Source organism: Liolophura sinensis, chromosome 2, assembly GCF_032854445.1.
Source record: "Liolophura sinensis isolate JHLJ2023 chromosome 2, CUHK_Ljap_v2, whole genome shotgun sequence".
Classification (NCBI taxonomy): Eukaryota; Metazoa; Mollusca; class Polyplacophora; order Chitonida; family Chitonidae; genus Liolophura; species Liolophura sinensis.
This window is the reverse complement of record NC_088296.1, coordinates 23,545,389-23,566,847: the sequence shown is the minus strand read 5'-3', so window position 1 is coordinate 23,566,847 and position 21,459 is coordinate 23,545,389. Positions and strand designations below refer to the sequence as shown.

Below are 21,459 nucleotides of genomic sequence, written 5' to 3'. Positions count from 1 at the left end.
ATAATACATGTATGTAGACCACCACATTATATGTATGTAGACAACCACATTACATGTATGTAGACCATCACAATACATGTATGTAGATCACCACATTAAATGTATGTAAGCCACCACATTACATGTATATATTCCACCACATTACATGTATGTAGGCCACCAAATTACATGTATGTAGGCCACCAAATTACATGTATGTTGGCCACCATACTACATGTATGTAGGCCACAACATTACATGTATGTAGGCCACCACATTACATGTGTGTAGGCCACCACATTACATGTATGTAGATCACCACATTACATGTATGTAGATCACCACATTACATGTATGTAGACCACCTCATTACATGTATGTAGGCCACCACATTACATGTATGTAGATCACCACATTACATGTATGTAGGCCACCACATTACATGTATGTAGATCACCACATTACATGTATGTAGACCACCACATTACATGTATGTAGGCCACCACATTACATGTATGTAGATCACCACATAACATGTATGTAGGCCACCATACTACATGTATGTAGACCACCACATTACATGTATGTAGGCCACCACATTACATGTATGTATATCACCACATTACATGTATGTAGATCACCACATTACATGTATGTAGACCACCACATTACATGTATGTAGGCCACCACATTACATGTATGTAGATCACCACATTACATGTGTGTAGACCACCACATTACATGTATATAGACCACCACATTACATGTATATAGACCACCACACTACATGTATGTAGATCACCACATAACATGTATGTAGGCCACCATACTACATGTATCTAGGCCACCATATTACATGTATGTAGACTTTCCCTGGGTTCTGCCCGGTGTCCTCCCATGCACCATAATGCTGGCCGCCGTCGTATAAGTGAAATATTCTTGAGTGCGGCGTAAAACACGAATCAAATAAATACATAAAATAATTCTACGCATCAGTTTTTGAGTATATGTTAAGAAAATAGCTGTTGAAATAATTTATATATCAAGTAAAGAAAAAAATGTAAGACCTAAAAGCATACTTACCAAATCGACGAGGTGGTTGAGAGAGATATCTATATAAACGGTCACGTTGTCGTTGACGTCCGCGACTGGTCGGACAGTGGGGTCAAAATCATCAGGAAACAGGTAGTCCTTTAACTTCTGCTCCATAGTAAAACTTCCAAATCCCACGGCTGGAAAAGTAAGCAATACATGTACTTGAATGGCATATCGATTGATGAAATAATTGAATAGGCTATACTGGAGATCTTTGTCAAAAAATCGATATTCGCTAATCAAATCAAATTTTAAGTATTCATTCAGATTTTCTGACAGTCAGTTTTTTTCAGTATTCACTTAGGCTTTCTGAAGGTCAGGATTTTCAGTATTCGCCCAGACATTCTGAAGGTGAGTGTTTTCAGCATCCACGTAAATATTCGAGCGGTCAGGTTTTTCAACATTCAAGAAGACATTCTGGCCCCCGGTTTTTTCAATATTTACTCAGACATTGTGGGAGTCAGATTTTTCACTCTTCATCTAGACATCATCTAAACATTCTGACGGTCAGGTTTTTTCAGCCTGACGTCACATTCTGTCAGCGTAATAGGAAAGTAATTACCCCATTGTGTAGTTAGCGAACGCGAATCTCGCATGAACAACTGACTGATGAACGGCTGGCAAATCCCGCATGAACAACTGACTGATGAACGGCTAGCAAATCCCGCATGAACAACTGACTGGTGAACGGTTAGCAAATCTCACATGAACAGCTGACTGGTGAACGGAAGTTTTAAGTTTTTCACCATAACTTAACTTATCTGCATTTATTTATTTTTTCACCTCTCGGCAACATATTATTTGATTTATCCCGAGAGTCAGCTTTTTTTAAAACCATTGTATAAACCATATACAGCATTGTTTGATTTATGAATCCGGTCACACCGATGGGTGGAAAGGAACGGAAGGAGCCAGAAAAAACAGCACCGCCCTTCCTTATGTACCACAAAATCTTACTAACTTCCGGCCTCAACAGAAACAGCGAAATCAGGTACTTAGACTTCGAGTCTTAGAATCTTAGAGGTTTTCATGGCTTTAGTGACAAAACAAAAAATCAGCATTTAAGTTAAAATCTTAGTTTAAGAATAGCACAAGTTAAGACTATGTCTGGCGTAAATGTACAACGGTTTCATGAACTTGGGGCCTCATGTATGAAAGCCAACCAAGAAGGTCACGTTCCGCGCAACGCGGGGTGTTACCCGCGACACAAGAACGGCTCCATTCTCGCGAGATTTACACCATCCTCGTGTCGCGGGTCGCGCCGCACTGGTTGCAGGTTGACATTTTCTCATAGGAGACATATGCTGTCAGGCGCAATGCAGATAACACTAGTTCTGTCTCGAACCAAATGGAAATTTTTCCCGTCTGAGTCATTACCGTCTAAGTTATGTTGTTTATTGTTCACTCTTGCCTTTTCGATGGTTCTCATTGGACAAAGGGGTAACAAAGCTACTCTAATGCTTTAACCAGGTCGTATGCTTGCATGGTGTTTATTTAGGCATATTCCGAAGACATTGCTCTGGGTAGACTGATAAAATTATACTTTTTGTAAAGCCCTGAAATTGGCCAGACCAACCAGTGTAGTGTTGTTCCCAAAATCAAGTATAAGTGTCCATAAATTACACCGAAAGTTGCTCTTTGATATGCGAAATAGTGATCAACCCAGCTGGTACCCGAGTCGCCATTGCGCGGAAAACTTTTACATCCCCCCCCCCCCCAGAAAATTCTGTTAGTGGTTTCAGGTGGTAACAATGTTTCGCACAAGGGGACAATATGACTCTGGTGCTCTGCTTCATGATTGTGTCTAGTTCCACTTGACCCGAGGCTAGGGGGCTGTATATTCGGCGTGTTGAATTAGATTGCAATCAAATGTACATATTTCGTTATCAACAACTGATATTCCAGCATGGTACACGATTTGAATACTGATTTCACTCATTTGCGTCTTTCTAACATCATTGAAAACTGCTCACTGAGAAGTGGTACTTGACTATGCCGGTAAACATCAGTTAAGTAATAAACAAATGAATAAATAAATCAACTAATTAATAAATTTGTAAATAAATAAATATTAATTTTTTTTTGATACGACCAAAGAAGCGTATAAGTATGTGTAAAATTTAAGATTCTATGTTAATTATTTTCGCTATCCGATATTGCCGTCATATAAATGAAACAATCTTAGGTACGTCGATAAACACGTGTCATGTACAAATAAATAAAACTGATTGTCAGATAGATCGACCTATATCAGTGGTTTTATCAGACGAGGCTCAATGGCACACACTAGACAATAACTTATTAAGTCGTGTTTTTCTTTGTGGGCGTTTTTGAACATCTAGTATTGTGTGGCCTTGTATCCGCACTCTCTCATTTCTTTAGTGAACCGTTAGTGGGTCGGTCCGCAACGTGCGAATGGTCGTGGGTTTCCCCGGGCTCTGCCCGTTTTCCTTCTATCATAATTGTGGCCGTCGTTGTATAAGTGAAATATTCTTGAGTATGGCGTAAAACACACATCAAATGAAAAAAATAATTAAATTGTAAGCAACTTTTCAATGCTCAGTGGTTTACTAGAGGCATTCCGGTTTCTTACATGCGTAAAACTGACAGCCCTCTTACAAAAAAATCTTAATTCTGGCATTATAAATAAATAAATAAATAAATAAATAAATAAATAAATGTTTTCATATTATATAAGTACATTTGACTTACCTCCTGCCCACAATGCAGCACACACCGCCGTGAGAAATGTCCTCTGTGCAGCTTCCCACATCGTTTTGTCTATATATACAATAAGGACAGGTTAACTTCACCGTCATCAGCCCAGAGAGAAAGCAGAAGTAGCTGATAGTTTCATAACGTTGCCACGTCTGAAAAGCAACGAAAGAAATGTTCACAATACTGAACAGTTACGCAGATACAAATTAAAATATAGAGTACAATACATTAAATACAAGCCAGTCACACGCAAAGTTGCAGGCACATGCCTTAAAAGACTGGCAATGTTGAATGAAAAAAATAGGGACGGCTAATAAATTGCAGTTAATATCATTGCATTTTATATTACCCTGTTTAAGCCATGGTGCTACAGGAGGCAAGTAAAATCGTGCTATTGTTAAGTACGACGAGTAAAATGGTGATATTGTTAAGTACGACGAGTAAAATGGTGATATTGTACGACGATAAACTCCAATCACTCACTCACTGAGTGAGTGAGTGATTGGGGTTTACTTAATAATTTTTCAGTCATATGATGACGAAAGAATCCATAGAATGTATGTAATGTGCCTTCTTGTTGCAGGATGGATTTTCACCGCTCTTTCATCTAGTGCTGCTTCACTGAGAAGTCATACCGAAATCAAGTAAGCCGCTCCGCATGAGCCATTAGGCCTATAATACTGATACGGGTCAACCAGTCGTTGCACTATCCCTTTAATGCTGAACATTTAGCGAGGAAGTTGCAACTTCCTCTTTTAAGGTCTTAGGTGTGACCCGACCAAGGATTGACCCTGAGACTATCACCTCCCGAAGTGGTGAACTGACAGGAGACTCTACTTCACCGGTGACGTATGACCATTTGCCAACTATCACACTGTCGTGGCTGCCCTATATTTACTCTATGTGCTATAGCCCTTTACACTTGATTAGGTACACGCGTGTTGCAAGTCTGTGAAAAAGGCTCAAATAGTTCAGGCGATATATCATGCTTCCAAACCATACTATTTTGTCCAAGGTCACAGAAAATGAATGATGTTCTTCCCATTGTCTAGTTGTATTTGTGAAATAATGTAGGAGTTAAGCAATTGAGGATACAGCGTTTGATGGAAAAGTCTTACAAAGTTCAAGTGACATCATATTTCCAAGCGTGTAACTAAATTGAATAATGCTCCTCACAGTGTCTAAGTGTGTATGTGGAATTATGCATAAATTTGGTAATCCAGGCCACCGGTGCTTTCAAGAGATACAGTCTAAACAAAGCTAGTGAGAACATACAAGCGTATACCTGCCGTTAACCAGGCGTTACATGCAGATTTATAATTGCCAGGCTTATTGAAGTCAACATTTTTCAAGGATTTTGGGCAGACGCAAGGAATATTCCACGGGAATGAATGATATCACAATCCAAATCATATACCATGCCGGTTTAAAAGCTGTTGATAATCATGTACCTGAGATACGCTTTGATTGGAGCAATGTAGAGGGATGGACAGACACGAGGCGGATAAACCAACACCAAAGCCTACCTATTTAAAAATAGCAGAGGGGTAAAAATGCAGAGAACGAGCTGAAGTAGTGTTACATTATGATTTCTTATCCGAAAAGTGGAGACCGCTTAACTCATAAAAGTGAAGATTGCTTCACCCAAGAAACTCAAGAAAGTGCGGACTGCTTAACCGAAGAAACCGACGACTGCTTAACCGAAGAACCCTACGACTGCTTCAACCAAGAAACTCAAGAAAGTGGGGACTGTTTCAACCAAGAAACTCAAGAAAGTGGGGACTGCTTAACCCGAGAAACTCAAGAAAGTGAAGACTGCTTCACTCAAGACAGTGAAATTGCTAAACCCGAGAAAGTGAGGAGTGTTTCACCCAAGAAGGCAACGAATACATACTTGCGATTTGTGTCCTACACTCGCGAGATAAACCGGAATATCTAGGATCGTTGATTCATCACATGTGAAGGCAAAAGATAGACCAGACCTATGTCATAATACCCAAACTTTAGAACGACACAAATGGGACTCTGTTCTAGGCTTATCTTAACAACGTGTATAAATTTTAACACACTGTTAAACAATCAATCTCTTGTCATAAAAAGGGTATATACAGTAGTTGACAGCAAGTGTGATATGGGGCTATGGTTATATAGTATTTATACCACTACGAAGGAAATGTGGATTGTGAAATACCTCTGAGGGGAAGCGATCAATAAATAAGTATAGTTATTATTGACAGAATATTACTGGAGAATTTAAAATCATTCCGTAATCAAACTGCATTGACAAGAAGGCTTGGTGCTTCTTCACAGATGGAGGTATTATTCTGCGGGTGTTCACATTGCAGGCGTGATATTAAGATTCAAGGTTTCAGATCTATACGCGAAGTACATGAACCTTTGATCTGCGTTTTATCCCATGGCATTTAGACAGCACTGTCGCTATTATATAATAAATAGGGTTATGTAAGAGGAATCTGAATAACATAGATTAAATATTTTGTACTCATTCATGTGTGAATTGTGATAAATAACCCAACACTTTGATCTCTATAGTTCGAACGAAATGTATGGCTATCAAATGTCGATGTGTTTGATGTTATCCTCTGCACACACACACACACACACACCCACACACACACACCCACCCACCCACCCACACACACACACACACACATATATATATATATATATATATATATATATATATATATATATATATATATATATATATATATATATATATATATATATATATATATATTAGCCACAGGCATTTAATACACTTGTATGTAAATACTCTTTTGGCTCCTAGTACTCGTGTAAGTCTAATCTGTGGTGTATAGTATTGCGAACACACACAGAAGGCATATTGTAATGATGGTTCATGAAAGTACCTTTGGGTTTGCCTCTTTGTAAAGTGCTGTTGGAATGTGTGCCCCAAGTCAGAATGAACCTTACATGTGCGAGTGCTCTGGCCAAATACTCTGCTTATTCTAAATTCTTCTGATTTTTGGGACACCTGGTCTGCACCTGAGCTTTTCCTAAACATTTGTGTTCTATCACAGTTGTTTTCTATATATACGTATTTTATCTCAATTTACAGGGAAACTGTCTACATGTACAAGAATAGATCTAAGTCATTATTGTATACAGTGGATATTCAAAAAGATGAATGTTTACACGTCTTGAGTTTAAGCTGAATGCGCTTCAGATTTGTGGTTTATGCCTGATCAAATATATACTTGTGTATATATGACCCTGTATGTTTACGGACGTGTACTTTGCCTATTACGTGGTATACGCAACACAGTTTAGCTGTTCATGATGTCTGGATGATATGTTTCAAACTACGTCGGTTAAGTGCAGGCATTTGTCATGGCATTCACGTCCATCCGATTGTCCCGGGACCTATTTAATGAAGAGCTCGTCCGATGAAATATATTGAAATATTAATAGCTTTGGATCATTTATATAATATTAACATCTACTTTATCGTTATTGTTTAACACCGTACTTAAAACCTAAAACTTACAGTTTTGAATGGCGTACATATATATATATATATATATATATATATATATGTGTGTGTGTGTGTGTGTGTGTGTGTGTGTGTATAGACACAGTGCATCATTAAAACCGACATGAGCATATGTGTTGTACCATGGTAAACATATCATTCACATTATGTGTCCTCTACCAACCATCAGCCATGTTATATCCTTTACCAAATGTTGAGAGGCTTTCACTGTGAACATTGTGGAATTCTGTACATCATTCTATACACAAACTCTTAATAGAGAATCTGACACCCTCAAAAGAACGGTTGGCAGTTCTGTTTTCAAAATGTTTGCTGACATTGCCTCGTATTTCTAGATGGCTACTATTTGTACACGTTACACTGTTAAAATCGTGATGTGACATTACCACAAGGCAATTATCACCACACGAGTGAAGAAAGCAAATTTAACTGTGGCAATGAATGGAATACATTTTACGCTAAAATGAAATTTAAAAGTATTTAAGAAGTAAACAGAATATGTCTAGTCTTCAGATGTAAGACTTTCAGTGGCCTACATTACATAAAACTTTAGATATCTGTAAAAATCAGCATTTCGTCCATGTGGTCCCATTTTACATTGTATTTAACTTCATCTGCACCTTACGAAGAACCCGGATGTCCGAAACTATGCATTCATTAAAGTTACAAACATTAATCACGTCAAGTGATAAATTAACAGCTCTCAGCCACGTTAAAAAATTTTCCTAAACTCATTTACTCGTAACACAGAAAGGTGAAAATAGATCAAAGAAACCTTAAAGAATTTGTTCCGCTACGGCTATGGTTACCATGTGGTTGTATATATCAGGAAGTTTGAGAAGTCAGTTGTAATGAAGTTAATCTGGTGTCAAGTGTAAAACTCACCATCTGAGGTCACTGTTTAAATGCCGTAATCCTAAGTACCGTGTGAACTGGCAATCAGGCAGACACCAATACCGTTTAAGGACAGGACTTCCTGTACTCCGATGTCGTTGCGCCATTACCAGCAATCTTAACAAAGCACGTGAAACTTGAGGGTCGAAATATCCGCATTCTAGTCCCCGATGGCGTATGGATATATGCGCGATTCGGTTGGTATCGATTCATTATACTCCACTGAACACGAAAGGCGGAGCCCGTGTTAAATCTATACATCTAATATGCGGACTACTGGGGTGCATATTAACAGAATAAGCCATAGATATGACAAGCTATGAAGAAATCGTCAGGCTTGAAATACGAATGCCTACATAACCGCATAGCTTAGGATCGGTTAAGTTTTGAAACCCACTTGTAAACATGTTACTGCAATGTTTGAATTGGCAATTTTCTGTGCGAGAGAATGATGAATGGTCGCACAACAGACGGTTTACAAATATTCACAGTAATTGTTTGGTATCAGGTTAAACCATCTATAGCCATTAAAGTGTCACGCATGGCTGACTGCTCGAGGTATTCACAGAAGGCCTGCACCAACGATTAACGGCCAAAACTCACAAGGCCTGCTATACGACACTTTACACACATTACAGTTGTTCAAAACAGGCATAGGACTTAATTTCAGATTTAACTTTAAGCCAATTCTTCAATTTTGTGCTTAGGCTGAAAAAAAAAAACTGTGTACCACATTAAATCGGAACTGAAACTACTGTTGTTATATTTTGACACTGGCGAACTGCGTTGGGTGCTGAGTTTAGCTAAACTTTTAAATGTAAAATATGACTTAATACTAGTATTAACTTATACAACTTCGAACAACTTGACACAGTTTTCTTTCCCCAACATGTGCAAGTTTGTTGGTCACAAGTGGGAAATTTCATCAGTAATTTGCCAACGGTCAGTGGTTTACACCGCACTTCGGTTTCACACACCCATAAATCTAATCGTCATCGTACAAGTAAAAAAAAACGTAATAACGTCGTTAATCGATCTATTACCCAATCAGTCAGTCGATCGCTCGAGAATCACCTTTTCCAGTAAAACCATCTCAGAGAGTAGATACCATTAAATTTTAGGCACATTTCTGGGCCTAGGCCTACATGTATATCTGGTTGTGGTGAGTGATGTGATTAGTGCAACTGTCTCCGTAATAGCCCATCTAACTGTACACAGGTTTTAATCCTGCTTTGTCACAGGTTTTATTTTCTATTTAAACAGATCGTTAACATGTAGCACAATGCAGAAAGCAATAATGTTGGTTGGCTGTCACGATTAAAAATAACTTAAACAGTACAAAACTAAAAACAATACCCTAACTTTTCCATTATTTATAAGGTATATATAATCTTAAATTCACCTCTCTTTTACTGTTATCTGCTATATATGGGTTTATTATTACAAAGCACGTTGGGAACAGATTAACTGTCAAAATGGGTTGATTTATCTCCCTTAAAATAAAAAAAATCAGCTCAGTTAAATACTTCAAGTACACATTCTCTCCATACATGGTGAAGAAGCCAGACAATTGCATTGTTGTCGTTGCGCAACGTGACCTTTTATGTCACCATAGCCATAATATCTTTTTTCTTCGAATCATTTGCCACCTGGGCGTATTTATCTAACGGGAATACTCAAGAACTTGTCACTTTTATGACCCCTGTGAGTGTTAATGGACAGAAGACCCCGGGGAATCCGAAATGAACCACAGCCCTTTGTCAAGCTACTGAGAAACTTTCACATATGTGCCACACAGACTGACACCCGTAGAGCGATCAGATGTGCGCAAAAGTCAGTCATGTGTGAAAAGAAAGAAACACGTGCCTGACAATAGGTGAGTATTACGTGTCATTTCCATGTGAGTTTTAGGTTAGATGTCCTGGGCCATGGTCGTCATAAAATGGCGGCGTAATACAGCCGATGATGTGGTCAAAAGACACAGTGTTTTTTTCTTTTCCCAATTAAATACCACTCATGATATTTGAAAAAGAAGAAACTAGCCTGTCAGAAGAGAACCCCCTGCTCATTTAAAACAGCACGATTGTCATGAAATTAGACACACGTTTCAAAGTTATGCCAAAATTTCTAATCAAACTTCTTTGAATTTGTATTTATCAAGAATCATGTCTGGCTTTGATTAACAAAAAGGTATGCCTCGTCATGTTATTGTCACTAGTGACCCAGTGGGGAAACCCACAACCATACACGGGTTTCTGGCAGATCTTCCCACGAACGACCGGAAGTGAAGGCGGCAATAAACTGGTGCTGGAACGAAAGCCAATACGTTAGCAGACTTTCATGATACGCTGTACGTCTTGAATTTTTTTTTTTCGGAATTATTTAACCCTTTACTTAACTCACGCTTATTTATTTCTTCGAAGTGTACTTTACGTCGTAGACTGCTCAGAATGGAAACCAGGCTTCTTTAAGTTAACATAGACTTTCCAAACCTCTCCAGCAAGTTATTTCACCTGTAGCTTAACTGGTTGGTTCAAAGGGAAATTGAGATATTTTGAAAGTAAAGGTACTCTCGCGAGTACGTCATCGTTAAACTGAAGGTACATACCTTGGGCGATGAATAACGTATGAGATATGCAGTAGTGCCTTAAGACGGGGAGATAAGATGGAAGACTCTTGACATCTACTTCAAACTGTCCAGATACGAACCGTAAGTGAATACACAAAAACTTAGTTTGGCTCTTGAGAGGAAAATATCTATCCCGTTACACTCCCTCAATACTAAAGACAAAGGTACGAGTTCTCCATTCACGTTCGTAGAGATGCTTTATACACTCCACGAGTTCTGAGTCTAATGTAAGCAGACATCATCGAAAAATATCGCACTAGGTAAACGTTTCCTCCATAAAATATACTTATACAAAAGGTCTATTTACATGTACTGCTGGTGAAACAGGGCGCAAACAACCACGATGTGCACGATGATGTAGTATTAATGGCGTCTGTACCAAATACACGCTGTGTGGTCATGAATAGAACTAGGCCAGATTTAATTGACCTAGACAATAAAAGTACGGGCCACTCCAGACAAGGAAGTCGTCTAAGATATTTTTTTCTCATATACACCTCAAACTGAACTGTACTTACTTCATTATAAGATGGAGTGATCGCGCTTTCCTGAATTAGAGGTAAAGAAAGTCGACATGTCTGTTAAATGTCTTTCAAATCCTTTGATCTGTCTATAGGTTACGTGACTGATATCTATCAGACAGGGGCAGATACATTTTTTAAAACATATCGGAGCATGTGTAAAGATGATTATGTCTGTCCCAAAACTGTTATCTGTCTCATTAATTTCTGTACGCCAAATCAGTCTTTGGCGACCATGTTAAAGACAAGGTGCCAGAGGCTATACATAGACGGCTATCCTGTTCTCCCCGCCCTTCTCTCCTCAACATGCACAGCAAGAGAAAATCTTTTTTTTTCTTCTTCAAATTCTCATCTCATGGCGTCTTTTTAAAAATGCAAAATGTGGTACTGGAAAAGTAGGGCCATATCTCACTTTTTATTCACAAATTCAACCTGCGGAAGGTTGTGGATTTCCCCCCAGGCCCAGCTCGATTTCCTCCCACCATTTGTTGGTCATTGTTCACACAAATCAAACTGAGTGTCACACAACTGCATTGATTTACCTTACTAAATATGCAGTAAAACTTTGTACACTGATATACCGCAACACCACATCATACTACAACACCACATTGTACCACAACACCACATCGCACCACAGCACCACATCATATCACAACACTACATCCTACCACAACACCACATCGTACCACAACACCACATCGTACCACAACACCACATCGTACCACAACACCACATCGTACCACAACACCACATCGTACCACAACACATCATCGTACCACAACACATCATCTTACCACAAACAACATCGTACCACAACACCACATTATACCACAACACCATATCGTACCACAACACCACATCGTACCACAACACCACATTATACCACAACACCACATTATACCACAACACCACATCGTACCACAACACCACATTATATCAAAAAATCAACTTAGCATAAGCACCATTTTTTTCGGGGTGGCAGAGGGAAGGGTTAACCCTCGGGGTAGCAGAGAGAAGGGTTAACCCGCAGGGTGGCAGAGGGAAGGGTTAACCCTCGGCATAACGTTTTCACTTCTAATCCAAATCGACAAAACTCTGATATATTTTTTTAAACTAGGCACAACATATGCTTAAAAATAAATTTATAGTGTGTGGCAATGAGTGCTCCTTCACTCTTCAGTCGGGAGGCAAACTGCCCGAATTTGGCATGTGTAACCTGAGACTTGCACTGGCTTGTAGCAAATGACAAAGACTTCACGTGACATCGAAAAGTCGTTGTAAATTATTATCAATAAGTCACTGGATTTGCCATTCTGTTAACTGTTACTTATTTATGTAACAGTTAAAGCATGTCATACTCTTATTACATGTTCAAGTTACAAGTAATCTGTAATGATCACTTGACATGCTTGGCCTTACTTATCATAAGACATGTACAGTAGCCGTGTACATATGATTTATTCTCCAGTCTAAACCCTGCGTGTTCAAACAATACTTTTGTTTGATTTTGCTGCTGGGATATAAAAAAAATAAAATGTACGTCCTGACCGTTGTGTCTACATACTGTTTTTAAATTCATTGCACGTTTTTCAGTCCATTTCACTTCGTGTTCTAGGAAACGTACCTTTTCCCGCCAACCAGGACATAGGCGTATGTATAATGTAGCCGCTATACATGAAATTCATCCGTTACACTCTTTCCTAATTCTTTCCTTGTCAAATAGAGATTGACAGCTATGTTTCAGTGTGCTGGGTCAGTTAATATGCCCGAAAAGTCAGCTAGTCAAGTCCACTTCCACTGTCCTCCTAGATGTAACTGTGGACATATTACAATTTTACTGTTTCTTATATATATTTCTAGAGATTGTGATTTTATGAATGAAAGTGATCTTCAGCAATTTCACATTGAATATTGTTTTACCGGCTGACGGCCCGAATTTCCATTTGTATACTTGATTGACCACCTAACCAGCCATATCAATGCAATACATGCCCTGTGGCGCTATAAAGTCAATAAATTTCAGCTTCACTTCAATACAACGATATGCAGTCTGTGCAGCATTCACCGAACAACTTTCGACTTCATTTCATTACAACTGCATATGCTTAGTGCAGCTTTCGTAGAATAGCTTTTGGTTTTACTTCATTACAACTGATTATGCTCAGAGCAGCTTTCGTAGAACAACTTTCGGCTTCACTTCATTACAACTGCATATACTCAGTGAACCTTTCGTTGAACAACTTTCGACTTCATTTCATTACAACTGCATATGCTCAGTGCACCTTTCGTAGAACAACTTTCGGCTTCACTTCATTACAACATGATACTTCAGTGGCGACAACACTTTGGCGGCATGGACTAGCCCTTCTACAAGAAGACAGCATATATACACACCTAATGGCTCCTCATCGCTATGTGGCTGAAAAATTATAAGGATCGACGTAAAACCCCCAACATACATTCATTAATTGCAACTACATGTAACATACTTTATACATGTATGAATGCTCTGTGCAAAAATCACCGAACTACTTTTTCCACTCATTTCAGCGACATGTATACGTAGCCGAATACGCCTAATTTTTTCGCACACACTTAGCCATATATCTATGCAGGAAAAATCTGTTACTTGCGATTGACATGACACTTGGGTATTTTGAACCAGTGTTTTGGAAGGCCTTTGAGCCACACGAATGCTTTCTGTATCACAGAAGCAGTCTTCCACGAACCCGGTTGTTTCACCGGACAAGACAATGCAATGTTATGTTCATGGCTGAGCCAGAAAGCTCGACTAAAAGTGTTTTCATATTAAACGACATGAGCATTGGAAGGCAATGGACTGGGAATATCGCGTGGTTTGCAGTAAAACCTTGTTCAGTGAAATCATCGTGCTGAATGAATAAGGCTGCAAAATCGATGTGTTTTGCGGATTGATCATCCAAGGGCAATTTGGAAGAGAATTGTGCGAAGATTAACGGACATATTTCAGCATCAAAGAATATGGAAACAGTTATTTGGTTGTTCTATACAATATATTGTAGCATGTGATCTCGATTGTGTGCAGAGCATCCTGGTGATGTCTAGCACATGCGCACCTGCATATTATATGGACTGATATGGCGGCAAGACCATACATTTGGCACCATATTCATTTTTTCCCAGGCGATCACACAACCTATGAAATTCTGAAATATAAGATACCAAAAACAATCATCCAATTTGGCTCAGTGTACATATAACAATAGCTGGAAAGAGATGCATGTACGGTTTGTTGGAGTATCATTTCTAAAGTCTCTGGTACAGTATGACCCGGCCTGGAATTGATTCGGGTCTCCCGACATCGAGGGGGACGCCAAAACCACTGGGCCGCCGAAACGGTCAGATTGCGTAATTGGAGTCAAAATAGGGTAAAATATAGCAATGTTAGGAAATACGTATTAGGCATCCAATTACTATATGAGTATTTATAGTATTAAAACAAGAAAACAATGGAAACGCCAAGACCTTTTAGTACAACACCCCCCCTCCCGTCAACACTCCTCACCTCCCGCCAACACTCCTCACCTCCCATCAAAACCTCTCCTTCTGTCAACACTCCTCCCTTTCCGCCAACACCTCCCCTCCCACCAACACACCTGTCCCTCCCCCCGCCGCCAACACTCTTCACCTCCCTTAACACACCTCCCTTCCCGCCAACACTCTTCACTTACCGCCAACACTGCTCTCCGCAGACCAACACTCTTGAATATTGCATCTCCTGTCTTGACTTGAAACTTTGTAACTTTATTCATTAACATTCCGGTCAGCATGGTGGCATGGAAGTCAAATATACATCACCACTGATAGATGGCGGATTGAGCACCCGTGAAAGCATGCGAATGCGTAATGCGAATGTTACAAGGATAACAATAGATATAGTCCTTATACATTAGGCAACAATAACAGTCAAAAGTTCACAGTTATGGGTAATGTAGGTAAACATTGCAAATTGGTATAAATATTATTTTCGGCAATATAACAATGTATCTGGCAGGAAAAGGCTGATATTTCTTAGCATGTTATAATTTTCTGATTGGAAAATTTTAACAAAACAGGTAGTTAAGTTTCTGGCCATCTGTTGCCTTGGGACATACCTTTCCCTAGAATTTTTAAAGAAAGGACGTGCCAGAAGATAAGATAGTTCATCTCCTATTGGAATTGAGTTCCAGGGGGTGTACTTACGCTCTATTTTTGTCAAAGTCGGGTAAAGGCCTAATGCCCACCCCCAATCCTGCAACCTCCCCTCCCCCCGTCAACACTCTTCTCCCCCCTAACGGACCACCCCTCTCACCAACGCTCCTCCAATGTTTCCAGCATCCCTCCCCTCCCGCCAACACTCCTGAACATTGCATCACGCGTCACTATCGGGTCATGGTCTTCTAGTAACATACCACCCCTCCTCTACCGTCCAAACACTGCAGAAAAGATTTCTCTTTACCAACCTGGGCTCACATCTATATATGTATAAGGTTTGAGAGCCCGCGTTACAAAAGAAGACCTGGTGTGTGCAAATATTCGGGACATCAATAGAAAGCAGGGCTGACAAGTATTGACATCTAATTGATTTCTCTTTGTTTACATTTGATTTATATGGGTATTGATATAGGTAATTTCATGACATTCATTGCCCTCTGTTCTAAGGTTTGCAAACTTTCGTGGTAGAAATAAAAATGTGTTTGACCTGTTATGTGTAACCGACTTAGTAATTTCGATTCCTCGAAAGATTTCCGTCAGGTGGGCCATGTAGTAGGCGACACGCGAAGGGCAGATAATGGTTCAGTAATTCTGAACGGACATCGATCCGTACTTGATATTGTTGACACACTGATGATAATATTTATACCTGAGGAGTATGCTCCAAAAGCTGCGCATGTTTACACTGCGACTGCGCTACAAAGAAATGGAAAATACCTTGTATAAACTATACAATAGCAAGGCCATTTGGTGACACAGTTATTGAATATCATGTTACTTTGCCCTAAGAAACTTACAAAACTTACGCAAAAAGACTTCAAAAAGCGTATTCCGCCAACTAATGTGTTTTCATCTCGTATATCAGATCGCTTTTTGTTGTCGTTGCAATTGAACTCCTGGCATTTACATAGGCCTATAATTCCTCTGAATTGTCCGTAAGGTCAAATTCCACTGGTCTTGATTTTATTCAGTGAAAGAAACTAGATAAACATATTCTAAACATTTTGCAAGAGCTTCTACAAGATTTTTCTGTTTTTTTTTAAAAGAAGACTCTTTGAAATGAAACTTGAATATTTAAATTTCCATACAGTACATTAGTGAAAAGTATTTACAAAAGCAGTCAGTCCGGTTCGCCCTTTTTGTTACCTCCCTTAACTGTGGAGTTCTTCCGAGAAAGAGTTCAGTGATTTCAACATAGACATGTAGCTTTCACCGAACAATGTTTGGCTTCACTTCAGTGCAATCTATATACTCAGGGTAGCCGTTACTGAACAACTGTCAGCTTCACTTCAGCTCAAATATACATATGCCCAGTGTAGCTTTGACCAAACAACCACCAGCTTCACCTCGATACAAATAGGCCTATACATGCCTAGTGAGGCTTTGACCAAACAACCGTCAGCTTCACCTCGATACAAATAGGCCTATACATGCCTAGTGAGGCTTTGACCAAACAACCGTCAGCTTCACCTCGATACAAATAGGCCTATGCATGGCCAGTGCGGCTTTGACCAAACAACCGTCAGCTTCACCTCGATACAAATAGGCCTGTGTATGCCCAGTGTGGCTTTGACCAAACAACCGTCAGCTTCACCTCGATACAAATAGGCCTATACATGCCTAGTGAGGCTTTGACCAAACAACCGTCAGCTTCACCTCGATACAAATAGGCCTATACATGCCCAGTGTGGCTTTGACCAAACAACCGTCAGCTTCACCTCGACACAAATAGGCCTATACATGCCCAGTGTGGCTTTGACCAAACAACCGTCAGCTTCACCTGGATACAAATAGGCCTATACATGCCTAGTGAGGCTTTGACCAAACCTCATGCCCAGTGTGGCTTTGACCAAACAACCGTCAGCTTCACGTCGATACAAATAGGCCTGTACATGTGTGTACATCAGTGTGGCTGTAAGTAAGTAAGTAAGTAACTTTGATCAAACACTTGCCAGTTTCACCTCGGAACAAATATATATGCCCAGTACAGCTGTGATAAAACACCTGCCAGTTTCACCTCATTACAACCATGTATACACGATGTAACTGACTACAACTGCAATTTTCTGGACACATTTCGACTTAACACCGCCCAGTACAGAGGTGCCGTCCATATTATTAGCGAATGTTACTTACTTTCTTTATAAACTTACTTTCTTTATAAATTGTAGCGTGACTTTAACAGTGACACGTTTTAAGTTCCCATCGGTGGTTCGTTTGGATATGATTTTGTCTACCACCACAACCGATCGTTTCTTGACGAATGAGATCGCGTGTTCGAATCCGGCTAGTCTCAAGTTGTTCGGCTGCGGCTGTCTCTGTTAGTTGGGTATGCTAGTTACTAAAGGGCTGTGGTTTTCTCTGGGTACTTCGTCTCCCTCTACCTGACCTCCAGTATACATTTACATATGTGGACTATCACTGAATTATTATCATATAAAAAAGGAATAAATAAATATAAATATATAAATACAAAAATAATAAATAAATACTTTTTCCAATTAGTAATAATGTAACTATTCAGAGCAACAAAAGAAGACAGTAAGAAGAAATTCTTGCACATACAGCATTATATGCGTTCAAAAGAATGGCATCGAATTGAAATTTGATAAAGTCATCTGAAATAAAATATTGAGGAAGGACTCTTTGAGGTGTACAAAATAGCGCAGCGGGATCTATTTACGGTTTTTCGTCCTGTCGACATATTTCAGGAAGCAAACAATCACAAAGAATAACCCTGGCAAAGTGATTTTAAACACAGCCATTTTAGGGTGTTGTATCAGGTACCCTTGGAACAGAGCGTGAAGGAGAGAATGACTAAAAACATTGTTTGCGACGAATAGGCCCAGAAAAGTATCTGATTAAGTAAAAGTTTGTATTAGGGGTTTTGTGTCTGACGGCTTGTCATGCGAACAATGACAAAGGTATGGTAGAATGTAGCCAACACTGATTTCACCCTCCTGGAACTAACAAAATTTGTCATGACGGAATGTAATCTTGATCTATCATCCGTGCGATGATAGAGGAGATAAACTTATCGGGACGGACAGTCAGCAGTTAGTACCTTCCTCCGCTCAGCCAGTGCTCATTCACTCTCTCCGCTTAGCCAGTGGTCATTGACTCTCTCCACTCAGCCAGTGGTCATTCACTCTCTCCGCTCAGCCAGTGCTCATTCACTCTCTCCGCTCAGCCAGTGGTCATTGACTTTTTCCGCTCAGCCAGTGGTCATTCACTCTCTCCGCTCAGCCAGTGCTCATTCACTCTCTCCGCTCAGCCAGTGCTCATTCACTCTCTCCGCTCAGCCAGTGGTCATTCACTCTCTCCGCTCAGCCAGTGCCCATTCATTCTCTCCACTCAGCCAGTACTCATTCACTCTCTCCGCTCAGCCAGGGCTCATTCACTCTCTCCACTCAGCCAGTGCTCATTGACTCTCTCCACTCAGCCAGTACTCATTGACTCTCTCCACTCAGCCAGTGGTCATTCACTCTCTCCGCTCAGCCAGTGCCCATTCATTCTCTCCACTCAGCCAGTACTCATTCACTCTCTCCACTCAGCCAGTGGTCATTCACTCTCTCCGCTCAGCCAGTGCCCATTCATTCTCTCCACTCAGCCAGTACTCATTCACTCTCTCCACTCAGCCAGTGGTCATTCACTCTCTCCGCTCAGCCAGTGGTCATTCACTCTCTCCGCTCAGCCAGTGCTCATTGACTCTCTCCGCTCAGCCAGTGCTCATTGACTCTCTCCGCTCAGCCAGTGGTCATTTACTCTCTCCGCTCAGTCAGTGGTCATTCACTCTCTCCGCTCAGCCAGTGGTCATTCACTCTCTCCGCTCAGCCAGTGTTCATTCACTCACTCCGCTGAGCCAGTGGTCATTCACGCTCTCCGCTCAGCCAGTGGTCATTCACTCTCTCCGCTCAGCCAGTAGTCATTCACTCTCTCCGCTCAGCCAGTGGTCATTCACTCTCTCCACTCAGCCAGTGGTCATTCACTCTCTCCGCTCAGCTAGTGGTCATTCACTCTCTCCGCTCAGCCAGTGGTCATTCACTCTCTCCGCTCAGCCAGTGGTCATTCACTCTCTCCGCTCAGCCAGTGTTCATTCACTCACTCCGCTGAGCCAGTGGTCATTCACGCTCTCCGCTCAGCCAGTGGTCATTCACTCTCTCCGCTCAGCCAGTAGTCATTCACTCTCTCCGCTCAGCCAGTGGTCATTCACTCTCTCCACTCAGCCAGTGGTCATTCACTCTCTCCGCTCAGCTAGTGGTCATTCACTCTCTCCGCTCAGCCAGTGGTCATTCACTCTCTCCGCTCAGCCAGTGGTCATTTACTCTCTCCGCTCAGCCAGTGGTCATTCACTCTCTCCGCTCAGCCAGTGGTCATTCACTCTCTCCGCTCAGCCAGTGCTCATTCACTCTCTCCGCTCAGCCAGTGGTCATTTACTCTCTCCGCTCAGTCAGTGGTCATTCACTCTCTCCGCTCAGCCAGTGGTCATTCACTCTCTCCGCTCAGCCAGTGTTCATTCACTCACTCCGCTGAGCCAGTGGTCATTCACGCTCTCCGCTCAGCCAGTGGTCATTCACTCTCTCCGCTCAGCCAGTAGTCATTCACTCTCTCCGCTCAGCCAGTGGTCATTCACTCTCTCCACTCAGCCAGTGGTCATTCACTCTCTCCGCTCAGCTAGTGGTCATTCACTCTCTCCGCTCAGCCAGTGGTCATTCACTCTCTCCGCTCAGCCAGTGTTCATTCACTCTCTCCGCTCAGCCAGTGTTCATTCACTCACTCCGCTGAGCCAGTGGTCATTCACGCTCTCCGCTCAGCCAGTGGTCATTCACTCTCTCCGCTCAGCCAGTAGTCATTCACTCTCTCCGCTCAGCCAGTGGTCATTCACTCTCTCCACTCAGCCAGTGGTCATTCACTCTCTCCGCTCAGCTAGTGGTCATTCACTCTCTCCGCTCAGCCAGTGGTCATTCACTCTCTCCGCTCAGCCAGTGGTCATTTACTCTCTCCGCTCAGCCAGTGGTCATTCACTCTCTCCGCTCAGCCAGTGCTCATTGACTCTCTCCGCTCAGCCAGTGGTCATTTACTCTCTCCGCTCAGTCAGTGGTCATTCACTCTCTCCGCTCAGCCAGTGGTCATTCACTCTCTCCGCTCAGCCAGTGTTCATTCACTCACTCCGCTGAGCCAGTGGTCATTCACGCTCTCCGCTCAGCCAGTGGTCATTCACTCTCTCCGCTCAGCCAGTAGTCATTCACTCTCTCCGCTCAGCCAGTGGTCATTCACTCTCTCCACTCAGCCAGTGGTCATTCACTCTCTCCGCTCAGCTAGTGGTCATTCACTCTCTCCGCTCAGCCAGTGTTCATTCACTCACTCCGCTGAGCCAGTGGTCATTCACGCTCTCCGCTCAGCCAGTGGTCATTCACTCTCTCCGCTCAGCCAGTAGTCATTCACTCTCTCCGCTCAGCCAGTGCTCATTCACTCTCTCCACTCAGCCAGTGGTCATTCACTCTCTCCGCTCAGCCAGTGGTCATTTACTCTCTCCGCTCAGCCAGTGGTCATTCACTCTCTCCGCTCAGCCAGTGGTCATTCACTCTCTCCGCTCAGCCAGTGCTCATTGACTCTCTCCGCTCAGCCAGTGGTCATTTACTCTCTCCGCTCAGTCAGTGGTCATTCACTCTCTCCGCTCAGCCAGTGGTCATTCACTCTCTCCGCTCAGCCAGTGGTCATTCACTCTCTCCGCTCAGCCAGTGGTCATTTACTCTCTCCGCTCAGCCAGTGGTCATTCACTCTCTCCGCTCAGCCAGTGGTCATTCACTCTCTCCTCCCAGCCAGTGCTCATTCACTCTCTCCGCTCA

At 41.5% G+C, this 21,459-nt stretch overlaps 2 protein-coding genes across 4 annotated transcripts in view; both read right to left on the bottom strand.

Annotated features, from left to right (window-relative positions):
• LOC135463214 (dynein axonemal heavy chain 6-like) overlaps positions 1-21,459 on the bottom strand; it is a 437,090-nt gene that overhangs the window by 252,376 nt on the left and 163,255 nt on the right. The window lies entirely within an intron of this gene.
• LOC135462809 (neuronal acetylcholine receptor subunit alpha-9-like) overlaps positions 1-21,459 on the bottom strand; it is a 45,603-nt gene that overhangs the window by 6,856 nt on the left and 17,288 nt on the right. The window contains exons 1-4 of one of the 3 annotated variants that reach the window (XM_064740081.1): positions 10,833-11,113; positions 8,216-8,446; positions 3,787-3,944; positions 1,063-1,211 (exon numbers count right to left, since the gene is read on the bottom strand). In XM_064740081.1, coding sequence (XP_064596151.1) covers positions 1,063-1,211; positions 3,787-3,847 — 210 coding nt within the window. In that variant the 5' untranslated portion in view covers positions 3,848-3,944; positions 8,216-8,446; positions 10,833-11,113. Of the gene's footprint in view, positions 1-1,062; positions 1,212-3,786; positions 3,945-5,686; positions 5,740-8,215; positions 8,447-10,832; positions 11,114-21,459 lie in introns of those variants that run through there. The other 2 variants (XM_064740082.1, XM_064740080.1) reach the window with 2 other exon arrangements.